Genomic DNA, 17580 nt, shown 5'->3' on the forward strand with positions numbered 1-17580 from the left:
GAGAGAGAGAGAGAGAGCGAATGAAAAAGAGGGAGATGGACAGAAAGAATCAGTCGAAATAGAGATGATGGATTGTGGGAAAGAGAATGAAAGGGATAACTAAGATTTGTGTGCAAATATGTGTGTGTGTTTCTACTGTGACAGTAAATATGTTTGATTAAAGCTTGTTTGTGTGGTTTGATTTGCTGAATGTGACATACTTTCTGTTGTCTGTTTGTCCTCTGTGGATTCACAGACTGGAGCAGGAATAGAAGAATGAGGGTTTGGAAGGCTGGGAGGAAGATCTTTTGGATGTGTTTGAGTGTGCGAGAGAAAGAACGACAGAAAGAGAAAAGCAGTGTTAGTCTGTGTTTATGTAAAGGAACTAAATGAGTTATTCAAGCTTATCCAAAGCCACATTGTGTGAACAAGAGCGTGCTGGTTTTGCTAAAATGACAGGATGTGTAAGTATACTTAAAGGTTTGGATCTTAATATCTGTGTGTGTGTGTGTGTGTGTGTGTGTGCAAGAGAGAGAAATATCTTACAAGAGAAAGACAGCTTTTAAAAAAGAGATTAATATAGTTTATAGTTTCCTACACAAACACAATGCCTTTTCTTCTGTCTGTGACTGAATAGTTTTCTGAAACACATTTTTCCTTTAGAAAAACCAGACACACAAACACAAGTTATATGGGACGTCCAATTAATTTACTTCCACTTAATTAATTCCACTTAAAAAGATTTGTTCATTTTCCACTGAGGACAGACATACACAGATGTACAAAAGCTACAATTCCTCACACACAGAAAAACAAAAAAGACGTAAATGTAACCCTCCGTCCAATTCATTTGAATGAATCAATCATTTGGACAGTTCATTTCAGTGGACCGTTTGAAAAATACAATTCACTGATTCACTTATTTCCCACTGTGGTGGGCATACAGTACAAACACACAAGTACATTTCAAAATGTACTTATGTATGTGTAAGTCACAAACAGACACATACAACATCTAAGCACACACACAAACAGTCCTAACTGATACAGCTATACTCTATACTCGCTATACTTAAAAATCATTTTGACAAATTGGTTCATTTGGGACTGGTTCAAAAACTGTATTCACCAGTTAGTTTATTTCACTGAGGACCCACATATCATCTAAAATCTCTCTCACACACATAGACATAACTTATAAAAAATATTCAAACTTAATATCGCAGATTCTGATTCGTTTGAACTAAATCTGTTCAGTTAAATTAATCTTTCAGAGAATAAATTAATTAAATAAAACTCAATTTGGTTAAATATTGCTTTTATCACGTTTTTTTTTATATAAAGTTTTATAATCTACTTTGATTCAGGTATTTAATTTAGTTTGCTGTTCAATCTATTTCAGACCTTTGGTTAAGTCGTTTGGTGGATAAAATTACCAACCTGCTCCAATAAAGTGTGGTATTGGATCCTCAGTACCTCACAGTTCTACCCAAAATTCTCCTTTACAATTGCTTTGTGAATCGATTCAAATGAATCTTCAAAAAGAGTCGTTCACAATGTTCTATATCATACCTTTCCCCATTTTTGAGGAGTTTCCAGAGCCTTTGAGTTTGAGAGCAGTCTGTTAGCTTGAGAGAAGACAGTGGATATGCGCACACACACACACACACACAGAGTCCCTAGCCCCCATTATCTGAGACAGCTTTGTGTTTGGAGTGTAGGGCACAGGGATTAAGTCAGATCTATAACCGTGAATGGAGGAGTGTTGGGTTCCTCTCTCCCACAGAATTAATTACCCTAATTAGACTCCTTAATTGCATGCATTACATTTCTGGTTTCAGAGGGGAGGAACAGGCTTCACGCACTGAGCAGAAGGTGCGGTGGCACAAACCCAGCTGAGACATGCATCTTCTACTCCATATTAATAAACTCGTTCGCACAGCTGTAAATATATGGATGGAATATTAGCACTCAAAAGAGCTCATTAGTCAGTAGAAGAGCATATTAACCCATAGGACAGAGCGTACCGTGGTAATGTCTTGTTTTTAAACGACGCCTGATTTAATCTGCCCTGGCTGTGGTGACGTTAGGGTTCTGTCCAATTCTATTTTCAGCATTTGGCTTCAAGCTTCACAGATTCATTGATTATAACAGGAATAGTCCCAGCCTCAGACGGTACGACCGGATTCACGGACGGATGCATATTGCGCAAAAAGTGTCAAGAGCTTTCTCAAACTGGCAAGCTGCATTTTTACGAAGTCAGGGTACTCAGGTTTTATCTGTCCCACAGGAACATCATGTTTACAATCTCCAAAACGTACAAGTCTCTTCCTGTCTAATTGGTTGTTTTCTGGCCAACAAGAAAAAATGCCAAATGGATGACTTAATGCTGATATTCAAAAAGCAGTATGAATAGATCAACCAAAAATGCTGTGATCATTCTGTCACTTGTATGACTTCAGAAGTCAATGGGGTCCAAAACTACATTACTATAAAAAAACAACACTTACGGTCTAAGCAAAAAGGCATTTTCCAAAATTAGATTTTCCAGAAAGTCATACAGGTTTGGAACAACAGGGTGACAGAATAATGACAGAACTAAATGTTATACTAAATGTTTTAGATAAACTAAGCCTTTAAAGTGTATACACCAAATCTTGAGTCCGATGTATGTTGCACAAAAACGTAGGCAGAGTTTTCTTCAATTGGCAACCTAAAATCTGATTGGCAGGCTTAACGCAATTTCCAAGAGTCGCCATGTACAGGTTTATATCAGCTTGCTGGGAAACGAAACATAATGAGCATATCTGAGAAAGAACTAGTTGCCGCATTTGCCAAAGCTGGTAAGCTTCTTAAGACACTGAATCTTTCAAAGATACAGACTTTTGTTTGGCTATACCCAATTTCAGATAAACCCACATCTAAACATCATCTAAAAAGTAAACTGTGGTTGGTTCTTAGCTAAATAAAAATAAAACTGGATCAGGCATTGCAACAAAAAAAAAAAGAAGCAACTTCATGTACTTGCAGGGTAGACATATCTGATGATCATAACGAGAGTTCGCATTATTCGCTCTCAGTCTAACGCTACTAGAGAACTCTGAACCTACTATCAGTGAGGTTGTGAGCTTTGCTGAAATGCTCATATGCACTGTGAGGCGAGTTGAACACACACACACACACACACACACACACTCAAAAATGCCAGTGTGGCTTTGCATTTTTAACGATTATTAAAATCTTGGCACGCCAGCCAGTGTGCTTGGTGAATTATGGCTTTGGCATCAAGAACGGCAGAATGAGAAATCTGCCAAAAAGAAAAATTGGGGCCAAAACGGGGTAGGAAGAAGGAAAGACGACAGAAGAGGTCAGATGAGGGGAAGAAACTACTTTGTGCTGGTAAGATACACTAGCTTAAAAGAAAATAAATAAACTAAGATTAAAAGATTTATCTAAGGGACAGATGAGTGGATGAAGATCTGGAAGGAGATGGAACAACAAATTAGAGCAGAGAGGAAAGAGCCAAATAAACGGTGAGATTAATGCATCCACAGAGGAGACTGAGTGTGAGTTCGGATTGGGAATTAAGAAAACAAACTTGGAAATAAGAACTCTTATTCAACCACAAAATAGACAAAAATGCAGCACAATCAGTCGATTCACAAACAAATTATTTTCATTGCACAAATCAGTCTCCTCAAAGTACTGAAACAACTACTAATGTAATCATTAACAGAAAGCATTTACAACCCATTTTACTTCCATAATGTGTCAGATTTCCATGCAAAACAGGATATTTAACAAAAAAAACCTGTAGATTATTTGATCCACTTTGCTTTTTTTAAAGTATCTTATGTAATCTTATGCAAGGCTACATCTGTTTGATCAAAAATACAGTAAAAACAGTAACATTGAGAAATATTTTTACAACTAAAAACCCCCCTTTTCTTTTTCAATATATTTTAAACTATGTTATTTGTCAAAGCTGAATTTTCAGCATCATTACTCCAGTCTTCAGTGTCACATGATCCTTCAGAAAACATTCTAATATGCCGACTTTATTCTCAAGAACATTTCTTATTATTATCAATGCTGGGAACAGTTGTGCTTCTTAGATGAATATAATAACCCCCCCCCCCCCTCAAAAAAAAGTAAGTTTTGATCACTTTTGATCAATTTAATGCATACTGATGCATACGTAATATTTTTTAAACAAACCTTGAATGGTAGTGTACATATGAAAACAAAAGCACTAGGTGACATCAACTGAAAAAGCAAATCATTTCAGAAGCAGAGAAAGTCAACACATTTTGATAAATGATTACGAGGACAAACATTTCTTTCTTTGGAATAACATACCCAGCAATGCGCATTAAGAAAGTAAATAGAGTCAGCTTTGATTTCACATTGACTATTCAACCAGAATTAAAAAGAATCAGAATCTGAACCAGAATTTTCAATTCCTTTCTCGCTTTTTCAGTAGCACACACAGCAACCATTTCACTCTTTCTCTCTGTATCTGTCTGTCTCTCCCATGGACAGCTGGTCAACCCCAATCCCACCCCAACTCTTTAATCTCCCTCCACACACAGTCAACATCCTTTCTCTGCCTAAAGTCTGTTTACCCAAAAAGTGTGTTTGTCATGCGAGTGTGTGGTTGATGAATAGATTATCTATGAAGATGATCTAAAGAGATTTACAACATGAGCTTGTGCGTTTCACATGTGTGAATTAATATCAGAGGGATCATTTGTTTTCTACTGTTCATTCACACACACACAAGCCGCTGTGGCAGCTGTGTGCGTATATGTGTGCTCTCTGTTCATTATTGCTATTAACGGGTCATGTTTGCGTGATCTCGCACACTAAATTGCGGCCATGTCGTCGTGTTTCTGCATTCGGCCTAGTGAGGCGATGTCAAGGGTCAATGGCATGGTGAGCGCTGGATAAGCGCCCCCCCCTGTTCCCGGGAAACACATCCCTCCACAAGTGGTTCCTCAGCAGAATGAGGCACAATGATGGCTTTGTCTGCTACTGCATAGAGTGAGAGAAAGCGGAGGCTATGTGTGTGTGTGTGTGTGTGTGTGTGTGTGTGTGTGTGTGTGTGTGTGTTTGTGTGCATGTGAGGTTAAATGAATCACACAATGTTAACTAGTTGGAATCCAATTAGTGTGGTCTTTTTTTCTGTCTGACCTTTGGGGAGTATCTGTCCAATCCATCCATCCACACACATAAACATACACACACATTGGTTTCACTATATCTCAAAGGATTTAAACAGAAGTGATCAAATTTGTTAAACTGCAACCTTAAACTTAGCCCTCACACAAATCTGTCAATATTAGTAAATTTGAAGAAACACATCAGCAAGCCTTTTTCAAAAATTAAAGGGGTAGTTTACACAAAAAGTTGTCTCTCTTTAATTTCCTCACCCTCATGCCTTTGCAAAACTTTGACTTTCTTTCTTCTGCAGAAAACACACAAAAAATGTTGACCACTGAATGTCATTGTATTGGCAAAAACTGTTGCACTGTTGAAGACTGTAATACTTTAAGGTCCAATTAGTTAATGCCTCGACTAACTTCAAATGACAACGAGCAATACGTTAAAATTATTTAATAAAAATACAACTGTTTATTGTTAGTTCATGTTAGTACAGTTCAATTACTTTAAAGGGGTCATATGATGCTTTTTTAAAGATCATTATTTGGTGTATTTGGTGTAACAGAATATGTTGACATGCTTTAATGTTCAAAAAACACATAATTTTTCAAATACTGTACATTACTGTAGGTCCTCTATGCCCCGCCTCTCTCAAACACTTCGTTTTCTACAAAGTCCCTCCTTCCGACAAGCGCAGTATACAACTTCTGATTTAAATAATGCATTAGTTGCAATTGAAATAAACCTTAACTTAGGTTAATAAATGCATTAGGATTACTAATGTAGTTATCTAACGTTAACAAATGGAATCCTATTGTAAAGTATCTTCATTTTTGTTCCACAGAAGAAAGTAAATCAGGTTTGGGAGGACATGAGGGTGAGTAAATTATGACTGATTTTTCATTTGACTTAAAATATCCCCTTTAAGATGACTTCAGATATCCTCACAAGTTGGTTTTGGTCATGTTGTACTATATCTGTTAGGATCTTTTAAAAAATGTGCCCCTGACATGTATACACAGACACATAAACGGTGCTGTTCTGATTCTTGACGTAAATTGGTGAGGCGACCCGTCACATTCACTTACTCACTCTCCACAAACAGACTCTTTAAACCCAAACCTTTTCCTTCTGTTCCACAGAATGTGCTAGAGCTGGGCAAAAACTTCGATTTTCTGATTAGTCACGATCGTCATTTGAGCGACGCTGATAAACATTCTTAAAGTCCCAAGATTACTCTGTCAGTGTTTTCTGCACTGCTTTTCAATGCCGATGCACCTTCTGCTGCATCTACAGCCCATCAGTAAAAGAAGACATATTTTACCTGAGTTTGCAGTCTGAATTATATGTGAAAAGATGGAAAGCCGTGTCTCATGAAGTAATGGCTTAAAAATCTTTACGTTAAAGGGTGCAGAAGTAATCAGATGCACAAATAAATGACTCTTAAGAACCAATAAAGAATCAAAAGCATTCAAAGTAACAAGGGTAGTCGAATTCACAAACAACTCTTATGAACAAGTTCTTTCTAACAAAAAAAACCCCACCACAACCAGCATAGTTTCACTCACAAACAAGTGACTCCTAAAAGACTCACAAGCATCCTATACTCTTTAATGGGAGTTTATAAGTGAAATTATAAATTGCATTAAAAAATTACAAAAAAAGCACAACGTACAAAAGAAATAAAACAGAACAGCTTTTGGTTGTGCTGATTATATGTGTTAAATAGCAACCGAACAGCATTTCAGCACTACTTCTAATTTTTTTTAATTCATATTTTTGTCATTTTTGGAAAACGTTTCTTACACGTGTAAGCAAAACGGACAAAAACTGTGACCCATATGCCCAAATGAATCAGAATCAAACTGAATCAAATTGAAATCGGAATGGATTCACAATCAGAATCAAATCTCTGGTAGGTGATTTTGGGTTTTAAATGCCCTGTGACGTTTGGTCGTCACATTGAAGGCCAAACCTGACCCAAAAAAACATGATTTGATCAGTCATTCTGTCAGGGTCGGTCAACATGGCTCACATGTTCATCTGTGGACTATATATGTGTGTGTATGTTTCCTTGATGTTCCTCGAATCCATACTTGCCATTGTTATTCTGATCACTGTCATCACTCAGGGAATGGTTTTGCTCATCGGTCTGCACCAAAATGTTCTGATTGGCTAAAGGCGCGAAATGAATTTCTTCTGATCCAATCGGATCGCAAGAGCCAGATGTGCACTGATAAAAAAAAATAGAGGCTGCTGGGAATTTAAGTGCAAAAATCTCTCTCGCTCTCTTTCTCTCATTTACCTTTCTCTTCTCCCAGGTGTTTGTGGTTAGCTTTTGCCTCAGTAAGAAGGGAAAACTTTGGTCTGGGGGCTTTAAAACGTTCAAATATTCATCAAATATAGATCTCTCTGAATCCCTCGCTCCCTTTGCTCTTCGACTGCCTCTTCTCTCTGTTTTCTTCTCCTTCCCTCCTTCTATTCCTGTCCCTCTGTTTTTGTTCTGTTCACGCAAATCTTAAAACAGAAGCAATTAATATGGATCAAAACAATATGGCACCATGAAAAACTCAAGACATCACACGTACACGCACAAAGATGATGATTCACAGAGTCGTAAAAGAACCCTACAGAGATTTTTGGCATCTGCGTGTGTGTCTGAGCTGCTGTTCTTTGGAGAAACACGGTAAACCCTGGTAAGACCCGTCTGTCCGTCTTGTTCTTCTTCCTCTCTCCCCTCACTCTCTCATCCTCTTTTCCTCTTGAGTTCTCTTCTCTCAGTTTGAGTGACAGTTAGCCATCTGTCTGTGTCCGCTGCCACAGCAATGCCACGGCGATAAGAAACCCAGAGCAGCTCCGCAGTCAGGTACCTCAAATCCCTCACGCTGACTGACAGCAACATGTGTGTGTGTGTGTGTTTACGAGCAACTCTGCTGTAAGATAGATACTGGAATGACTGCAAAGCAAGGAAAATCATGCTTTAATGGAATAGCTAAGCCAAACATGAAAATTGTGTCATCATGTACTCCTCCTCATGTCATTCCAAACTTGCTTTCTTTAATGGAACACAATAGAAGATGCTTTACAACAAAAGCACATGGTAACCTAGGGCTGTCAAATGGCAAAAAGGACCAAAAAGGACAATAAAACTACAGTGCTATTGGGTGCTATTTTCATTGTAAATATACAAAATTCTCCAAATGTTACTGATAGCTTTGTCAATTGTAAACAATTGGTTATGCATAGATACTAAAATTCCACACCATTTATTCCATTTCATTGTATGGCAAGTAAATGACTGATAATAAAATTCTATACCATTTAGTTTAAAAATATATAATAAAATAATAAAATAAAAAATATAAAATAAACTCCACTAAAAATAAAATAAAAATATTTAAAAGTGAATTTAGGCATTTATTAAAATGAGCTTTTAAAAAATATTCAATGCTGCCCTATACAGATAAACACTATACAGATATATACACTGACCTAAACTAAACTAAACTAAACCAAAAAATAAATTAAAATAAAATAAAATATTGTGTGGTAACTGATATGCATAAAACTAAAAATTGATTATAAAACTGAAATTTTCATTAATTTAAATAAAATAAAATATAAATATCAGATGAAAAACTTAGAACTTAGAAATAAAAACTGAAATGTTTAAGCACTAAAATTAGTCAAACTAAACCTGAAATCAAAATAAATTAAAGCTAAATAGAAATAGATAAAAAAATTAAAATGACAAAAGTACATAACAAAATTACTAAAACAATTTTAAATAAAAATACAGAATTAAACTTTAAAACTAAAATTCACAATATTAATAAGTACAATAATAGCTTATAAATAATACTAAAATAAGTAACACCGCTAATATGATACAGATATAGCCTACTGAATAGTGCAGAAAGTCATAGATTTGGACATGAAAGTGGGTAAATGACGACAATTGTTTATCAAATGATGATCATTTTGATTTTGGGGTGAACTATTCCTTTAAATGCACGCGTGTGAGAGTGTGTAAACACTGTTATTAGTGACCTAAGGGCGTCTTCATGACCCATGTGATAATTAGACAACGAGACTGGAGCAGCCATAATGACCTGTCAATGCTCTCTTCCACATAAACACTCTCTCTTTCTCTCTCTATTTCATGAATCATTCCTGTTCCAGCTCATTTGAGCTAGGCTGAATAAATTAGCGCATGTTAAGGTAGGTTAATTAATACCATTCTCCCTAAGGTCCAAATCTCTAATGTACACATACCCTTACACACACACACATATGCGCCAACACATGGGCATGAAGATGTCAGAAGCCATCAAATGTGCACTCTTTTGGAAAATAGAACATCAACAGGTCATGACAGATGCTGTACAAATGCACCCAAATCGCACACACACAACTATTTTTAACACGTATGCACACACATAAACACTAAATTAAATGTTCAGTGACCCTTAAAATCAATTTTCTCCTTTTTTCCATGTGGATGCTTGTTTGATGGTTTCTCTCGCTCTCTTTTTTCATCTCGTAGCATATGTGTGTGTGTGTGTGTGCCTCTGACCTTGCATTTGAGGACTCATAGACTGGCACAGCCTGTCGATCGATTCGTCGGGCCTGTTGGAGCAACGATAAAGCCTGCAGCATGTGTGTGTGTGTGTGTGTGTGTGTGTGTGTGTGTGTGTGTGTGTGTGTGTGTGTATGAGTGTGAGTGCCACTGACACCTACGTTAAGGCTTAACAGAACACGGAAGCGCCCTGGATTCTTCCTGACGTCCACATACCAGAAAACTCACACTTGTTTGCCCATTAAGGAGCCAGTGGAAGGAGTTTGATTCTTATCACAGAGACACAGTGTCTGCGAGACCTGAACAACTAATATTAGACACAATACACCTGCCACACCTTCACACACACACTTTGCACATGTCATAAAAACAAACACAAAAATATAACCTCAGGCTCCTAAGCACCAACGATCTTTTATCTCCTGTGTTTGAAATGCGGATCACATCATTATCTGGTTTTGAAAAATATAAATACAATTTGACTGATAACTAACCCTGGTGAAAGAGCCATCATCTCTCTTTTTGGTCACATCCATTCTTTCTCTTCCAAAATTTCTGTTTCTTTATGTGAATAAAGGGCTCACACACCTTAGCCAATCAAATTCCTTGACTAGTCCATGATTTTTCTAGAAAAATTACATTATAGATATTGCTAGGAGAGATTTCCATACATAAGGTACCAATCATTGGAAATTGTATATTTAAATAAAATACACTACTGTTCAAAAGTTTGTGGTAAGATATTTTTATGGAAATTATTAATTTTATTCAGCAAGGATAAAACTGTCATTAAAGATAGATAAAATGTTACAAAAGATTTCTATTTCAAATAAATACAATTTTTATATGTAACAAAGGAAAAAATTGTATCCCGATTTCCACAAAAATATTAAGCAGCACATCTGTTTTCAACATTTATCATAAGAATTTTTCTTGAGCATCAAATCAGCATATTAGAATGATTTCTGAAGGATCATGTGACGCTGAAGATTGGAGGAATGCTGCTGATTAAGCTTTGCCATGACAGGAATAAATTACATTTAAAATATTTAAGCATTCAAAAGAGTTATTTTAAATTGTAATAATGTTTGTATTTATGATCAAATAAATGAAGTCTTGGTGAGCATAAAATACTTCTTTCAAAAACAAAAATCTTACAGACCCCAAACTCTTGATCAGTAGATTATATTCAAAAAATGACTCCGTTTACTTTCTTAATACACATGTTTTTTTACTCTGCATAATTCATTTGTACACACCAGGGTTGTACTAACGTCCAATTTCATGAGCAAATCATTTCCTGATGGATAAAATGAAGCCCAGACTTACATTTTTTCCAGCTGCTGAATATCCTTTTTGGAACCATATCACATTATGGAATTAAAATGTTGGTTGCAAATGCAGTTTCAGGTTTTGTGACAACAAATATACTTTTTAATATACAAATGTGTCAAAAACGGCCAAAGAAAATTGAGTGTGCTTCAACTGAGGATTTAGGGACATTAAGCTAGAACGAGCAAACATATATTCACTAGAACAGTCTATTTCCCTAACTTTTTATTACACCTCCATGACTTTGCTAGATCGGAAAATCTTTCAAATTCACTTACTTTTCCAGGTATTCTATGACTGGAGGAATTCTGGCAATAGATGCTAAAAACACGCCCATTGCGTGTTTTGGGTCTAAGCGTGTTAGGACATCACTTTCCTGTGTCAAATCTACTTTCTGACATGTTGATATTGACGGGCTTCCGTTTACGTTGGCCTCATTCCCTCTACGCTACTGTGCACTGTTTTAAAAACAGCCCCCAGTAACACAACCCAACACAAGATGGTTCCAGTTGATAAAGTCACAATCAGCCGAATCCCAGCAGAAGATTGTGACTTCGCTGAGAGCCGACTAGCCTGACCTAAAAACAAACCCAATGTAAACGCAGTGATGAAAACCATCGTGCCATCCCTTCTAACACTGATTAAAACAATAAACAAGGGCGGATGCTGTATGAACACACAAAGTGTAAGTCTATTATATACAGATAACCTTTTCACAATTAAAACTTGCTTGGCAAAATAATCGAAAGTTTTGATGTGTGTCAACAGACATGCTTTAATTGAAATCGCACTCACCGATGATGAAGTAGTCCTGATTGGTTTTAAATTCGTGACCCCACAGGTTGGGCGAGTACTCCTGAAACTTGATGGTGAAACGCATATCACTGCTGGGCTTATCGCAGGTGAGAAGCAGGTTAGGGGCTCCGGTCACTTCACACCTGTCTGCCTGATCCCGTGACGACACCAGGTACAGTTTATAGTACTCGTATTCGGCGGGGGACCGGGGACCGGGCGGCTCAGACGCTGGGCAAATGAGGTCCAGACGATCCCCGATTTGAGGGTACAGGACATAACCCTTATCATCGCTAAACCTGGAGAACGACAGAGAGGGAAAGAAAGAGAATTTAATGTCATTAGAAACGTACATTTAAAAAAATGGCACAGCTAAAAACCAATAAGTATTTTAAAACCAGAATACAAAAATTGTGTGAGGTACATTTTTTCCGCAAAATCTAATTAATAAAAGACACTTTTGCAAGTCATGTAAGTGAATAAAACTATATTAATTATTATATACAAATATTAAATAATAAAAAAAAAACTGCTTTCTATTTTAATGTTTTTAAAAATGTTTTGAAATAATTTTTTATTATTATCAATGTTAAAAAAAAGTTGTGCTGCTTAATATTTTTGTGGAAACTGTGGATTTTCTTTTTTTTTTTTTTTTCATTTCCATTTAGCTCCATTCTGGTTTGTAACTCTTTTCAATTGAATACAAAATTCAATGCAAAATCAGTTCCTTCCTTCTTTTCACCAAATATCCTCTAGTCCAGGGCTGTCCAAACTCGGTTCCGGAGGGCCTGCAGAGTTTAGCTCCAACCCTAATTAAACACACCTGAAGCAGCTAATCAAGCTCTTACTAGGCATAGAAACTTCCAGTCAGGTGTGTTGAGGCAAGTTGGAGCAAAACTCTGCAGGACACCGGCCCTCCAGGACTGAGTTTGGACAGCCCTGCTCTAGTCTCATTCATAAATATGTCACACTACAAAAAAAAAAATATAGGCTGCAAATGGCTTGTCACATTGACTTTAATCAGTTTGTTTTCATTTAACCAGCAAAATGCACATCCAGTGTTTAAAACATGTTATACAATAAAAACATATTTTTTACTTTCTTTGTGGCAGAGCAAACCTGCAGAAATCTGTCAATTGTACGGATCGGCAAAGAGGGCACGGATGCATCATGGGATACGAATGACTGGCTTAATCTGCCACTATAACCTCTCGCTTCAGGACATTCAATGACAAAACCACACTTCTCATGAAAATTTCTGTGGGTATGCTGGCTGCCTCGGGAGCAGGCTGGCATTTACTGGCGCAGGTGTGGATCCAACCACACTCTACACTCTCGCTCTGTTTCTTTATTCAATAAATTACCTTCTACAAGTAGAAACTCATCCTCTTCTTTTACATTTCATTCATCTACTCTGCTCGTCTCTCTTCCTGTTTTTTCAGAGCCCTAATGAAAGTGCTCTCTTCCGCTGAATGTTAAAAAAAAGTTTTGCTGCTTATAATTTTTTTGGAAACTGTGGGTTTTTTTTTTTTTTTTTTTGCATTTCCATTTAGCTCCATTCTGGTTTGTAACTCTTTTCAATTGAATACAAAATTCAATGCAAAATCAGTTCCTTCCTTCTTTTCACCAAATATCCTCTAGTCCAGGGCTGTCCAAACTCGGTTCCGGAGGGCCTGCAGAGTTTAGCTCCAACCCTAATTAAACACACCTGAAGCAGCTAATCAAGCTCTTACTAGGCATAGAAACTTCCAGTCAGGTGTGTTGAGGCAAGTTGGAGCAAAACTCTGCAGGACACCGGCCCTCCAGGACTGAGTTTGGACAGCCCTGCTCTAGTCTCATTCATAAATATGTCACACTACAAAAAAAAAAATATAGGCTGCAAATGGCTTGTCACATTGACTTTAATCAGTTTGTTTTCATTTAACCAGCAAAATGCACATCCAGTGTTTAAAACATGTTATACAATAAAAACGTTCATATTTTTTACTTTCTTTGTGGCAGAGCAAACCTGCAGAAATCTGTCAATTGTACGGATCGGCAAAGAGGGCACGGATGCATCATGGGATACGAATGACTGGCTTAATCTGCCACTATAACCTCTCGCTTCAGGACATTCAATGACAAAACCACACTTCTCATGAAAATTTCTGTGGGTATGCTGGCTGCCTCGGGAGCAGGCTGGCATTTACTGGCGCAGGTGTGGATCCAACCACACTCTACACTCTCGCTCTGTTTCTTTATTCAATAAATTACCTTCTACAAGTAGAAACTCATCCTCTTCTTTTACATTTCATTCATCTACTCTGCTCGTCTCTCTTCCTGTTTTTTCAGAGCCCTAATGAAAGTGCTCTCTTCCGCTGTGTAAATCATCTGAAGGCGCTGAGACTTCAAGGTTTTTGACGACTGAATTTCTAGAAATAGGATATTTTGTTCTTCTGTCTTCAACAAGTGACTCTAATGAGAATGAATAGGCCGTTCTGGATCCAAATCCCACCCCGAAACGCTTGTTTTCAAAGGAAACCGTGTCAGATCAAAGCACAGCAGAGGACGTGTCTGGAGCTTCCAGTTTCCAGGAGAATTTGGCTGCTGTGGAATCTCAGGGAGTTTCCTTTGAATTCTTTCTATGTAAACAAATGACTAAACGACTCACAGAGGCTAATTACCATTTTATCATCATCTCTAAACAGCCAGCCACACCAACGGCTATTTACATGTAAACAAATTAAGCCAGGTTGGGCTTTCGTTTTTTTTTACGGGCTTCATGTTTCCATGTGAAAAGAAATGCGGAAACACATTCACGTAATGATGGGTGGATCCATTCACAAATCACATACATTACCATAGCATGCTAAACTAGGGCATGTTTATTAAAGCTAGTCGTTCTTGCTCATAAGAAACAAAAGCAGAATCGTGTGTGAGAAAAAAGGCTTTGTGTGTGTGTGGCATTCCTGTGGGAGAAGAGCTTCCTGTCCTTGTCACACAGGTTAGGAAGGTTATCAGTAGCTCTTACAGTGGAGAGAACAGACTCTCAACACACACTCAACACACACTTCACGTACTACAATTAGACTGACCGATACCCGCACACATGTGACTTTAAAGGAATGTTTTTGAGTTCAACACAACTTCAGTATTTGTGGCATAGAAAACATCTCACTTGTCGCCCAGGCAATATTTGTATTTACAGTAACATACAGTACACTACCAGTCAACTTTGGGGTTTGTGAGATTTTTTGAAGCTGCTTTCTATTTTAATATTATTTAAAATGTACTTTACTTCTGTGATAGCGAAGCAGAATTTTCAACATCATTACTCCAGTGTCACATGATCCTTCAGAAATCATTCATTTCTTCTTATTATAAACGTTGAAAACATTTGTGCTCAGTAATCTAATAGGCTATAGCTTATTTGATGAACAGAAAGTTCAAAAGAGCAGCATTTATTTGAAATCAAAATCTTCTGTAACATTATAAATGTCTTTACAGTCATTTTTAAATAGTTCAATGCACAGCCTTACTGAATACATGTATTAATTTATTTTTAAAAGAAATCTTACTGACCCCAAACTTTTGAATGGTGGTGTACTTACAATGAAAGTAAACCAGGCCACAGGGTTCCAGAGGGTTTTAAAAAACAAATTTAAGGGCTGTATTTTTATTAAAGCACTTACATGAATTATTCAATAAAACAAGTTATTTGAGCTGTAAAGTTGACTAAATGTCCCTTTTAAAGTGGGACTACTTTTCTAAGCAGATTAACTTCTGGTTTTACATTAGCAATGTAATTCTTGTAGTCTGTTGTAAATGGCCATTTATGGTGAATTCAGTTCATGTCAGAGTTGAGCACGTAATCAAGTCAAAATTACTAGTGGGAAACTCAGGACTTTCTTTAAGCTCAGACTTTTAGAGTTATCATGACGTGTTAATTTCAAGAATCATGATGGAAGCAAATTTCCACTGATCACAATAATTGTGAATGCTGGCAGTAAAATCTGTGTATCTGTATACATTTTGAGAGCTAAATTCAGTTAGGAAATATTATTCATTTTGCTCGTTTATTAGGAAACATACATGTCACATCAAACTACACTGAACAAAAAGATAAACGCAACACTTTTGTTTTTGCCCCCATTTTTCATGAGCTGAACTCAAAGGTCTAAGACTTTTTCTATGTACACAAAAGGCCTATTTCTCTCAAATATTGTTCACAAATCTGTCTAAATCTGTGTTAGTGAGCACTTCTCCTTTGCCGAGATAATCCATCCACCTCACAGGTGTGGCATATCAAGATGCTGATTAGACAGCATGATTATTGCACAGGTGTGCCTTAGGCTGGCCACAATAAAAGGCCACTCTAAAATGTGCAGTTTTATCACACAGCACAGTGCCACAGATGTCGCAAGTTTTGAGGGAGCGTGCAATTGGCATGCTGACTGCAGGAATGTCCACCAGAGCTGTTGCCCGTGAATTGAATGTTAATTTCTCTACCATAAGCCGTCTCCAAAGGCATTTCAGAGAATCCGGCCTCAGAACCGCAGACCATGTGTAACCACACCAGCCCAGGACCTCCACATCCAGCACCTTCACCTCCAAGATCATCTGAAACCAGCCACCTGAACAGCTGCTGCAACAATCGGTTTGCATAACCAAATAATTTTATTGATGGCATTTTGAATGCACAGAGATACCGTGACGAGATCCTGAGACCCATGGTTGTGCCATTCATCCCCGGACCCCCCAATACAGTAAAACTGCACATTTTAGCCAGCCTAAGGCACACCTGTGCAATAATCATGCTGTCTAATCAGCATCTGGATATGCCACACCTGTGAGGTGGATGGATTATCTCGGCAAAGGAGAAGTGCTCACTAACTTTAGACAGATTTGTGAACAATATTTGAGAGAAATAGGCCTTTTGTGTACATAGAAAAAGTCTTAGATCTTTGAGTCCAACTCATGAAAAATGGGGGCAAAAACAAAAGTGTTGCGTTTATAATTTTGTTCAGTGTACATTTCCCATCATTCTCTACAGCCGAACTAGAATGATAAATCACAGATAAAGCATCAATTACACATGTAATATGCATCCTTTGCTCTTCATTATGTTGCATTAGCGCTAAAAAGCTTCCTGGTTTTGTCAAAAAGTGAAGTCCTGTTAGTCCATTTTGTTACGACTAAAATGACTTGAATGTACATCATGTGGTACTGCAATTATCATTTCCAAACTCATAAGTAGGAACCTTCCAATGCAGCATTACATCACGTTCCTTATAACCACTGCACGTCAAGACGTATAAAAGTCTTGTGGTTACTTTTAAAACCATGTGTATTTTAATGTTTATTATGTGCTTTGTTACTGCAACTGTAATTTTCGATGAAAAAACAATACAAAATGTTCTGTGGTAATTCTGTGCTGTCTGTAACAACATTTCTTTAACATGCCTTTCAAACCAAAACAAAAGACAGGCATGTCCTTGCTAAGTGTTTTTTTTTCAGGTAGACAGTATATACACACTGGAAAAACTGATGAACAAAAGTATCAAAACATCCTGCATATGCAAAAGACATTTTTTGCATACACATTCTGTTAGGTAGATTTTTGTCTGTTGGGTTATCGCAGACACCGTCACAGTAGACTTGACCTGAAGAATAGAAAGAACAGACAGAAAGACAGAGACAGAAAGAGAGAGAGAGAGAGAGAGAGAGAGAGAGAGAGAGAGAGAGAGAGAGAGAGA

At 37.3% G+C, this 17580-nt stretch overlaps 1 protein-coding gene across 1 annotated transcript in view; it reads right to left on the reverse strand.

Annotated features, from left to right (window-relative positions):
* The window catches only part of LOC107597046 (ephrin-B3-like), a 75838-nt gene that overhangs the window by 18279 nt on the left and 39979 nt on the right, over window positions 1–17580 (reverse strand). Inside the window, exon 2 of the mRNA XM_016287949.1 lies at window positions 11849–12144. Within this exon, the coding sequence (XP_016143435.1) occupies window positions 11849–12144 (296 nt within the window). The remainder of the gene's footprint in view (window positions 1–11848; window positions 12145–17580) is intronic.

Source organism: Sinocyclocheilus grahami, unplaced genomic scaffold (genome assembly GCF_001515645.1).
Source record: "Sinocyclocheilus grahami isolate Dianchi unplaced genomic scaffold, SAMN03320097.WGS_v1.1 scaffold227.1, whole genome shotgun sequence".
Taxonomy (NCBI): Eukaryota; Metazoa; Chordata; class Actinopteri; order Cypriniformes; family Cyprinidae; genus Sinocyclocheilus; species Sinocyclocheilus grahami.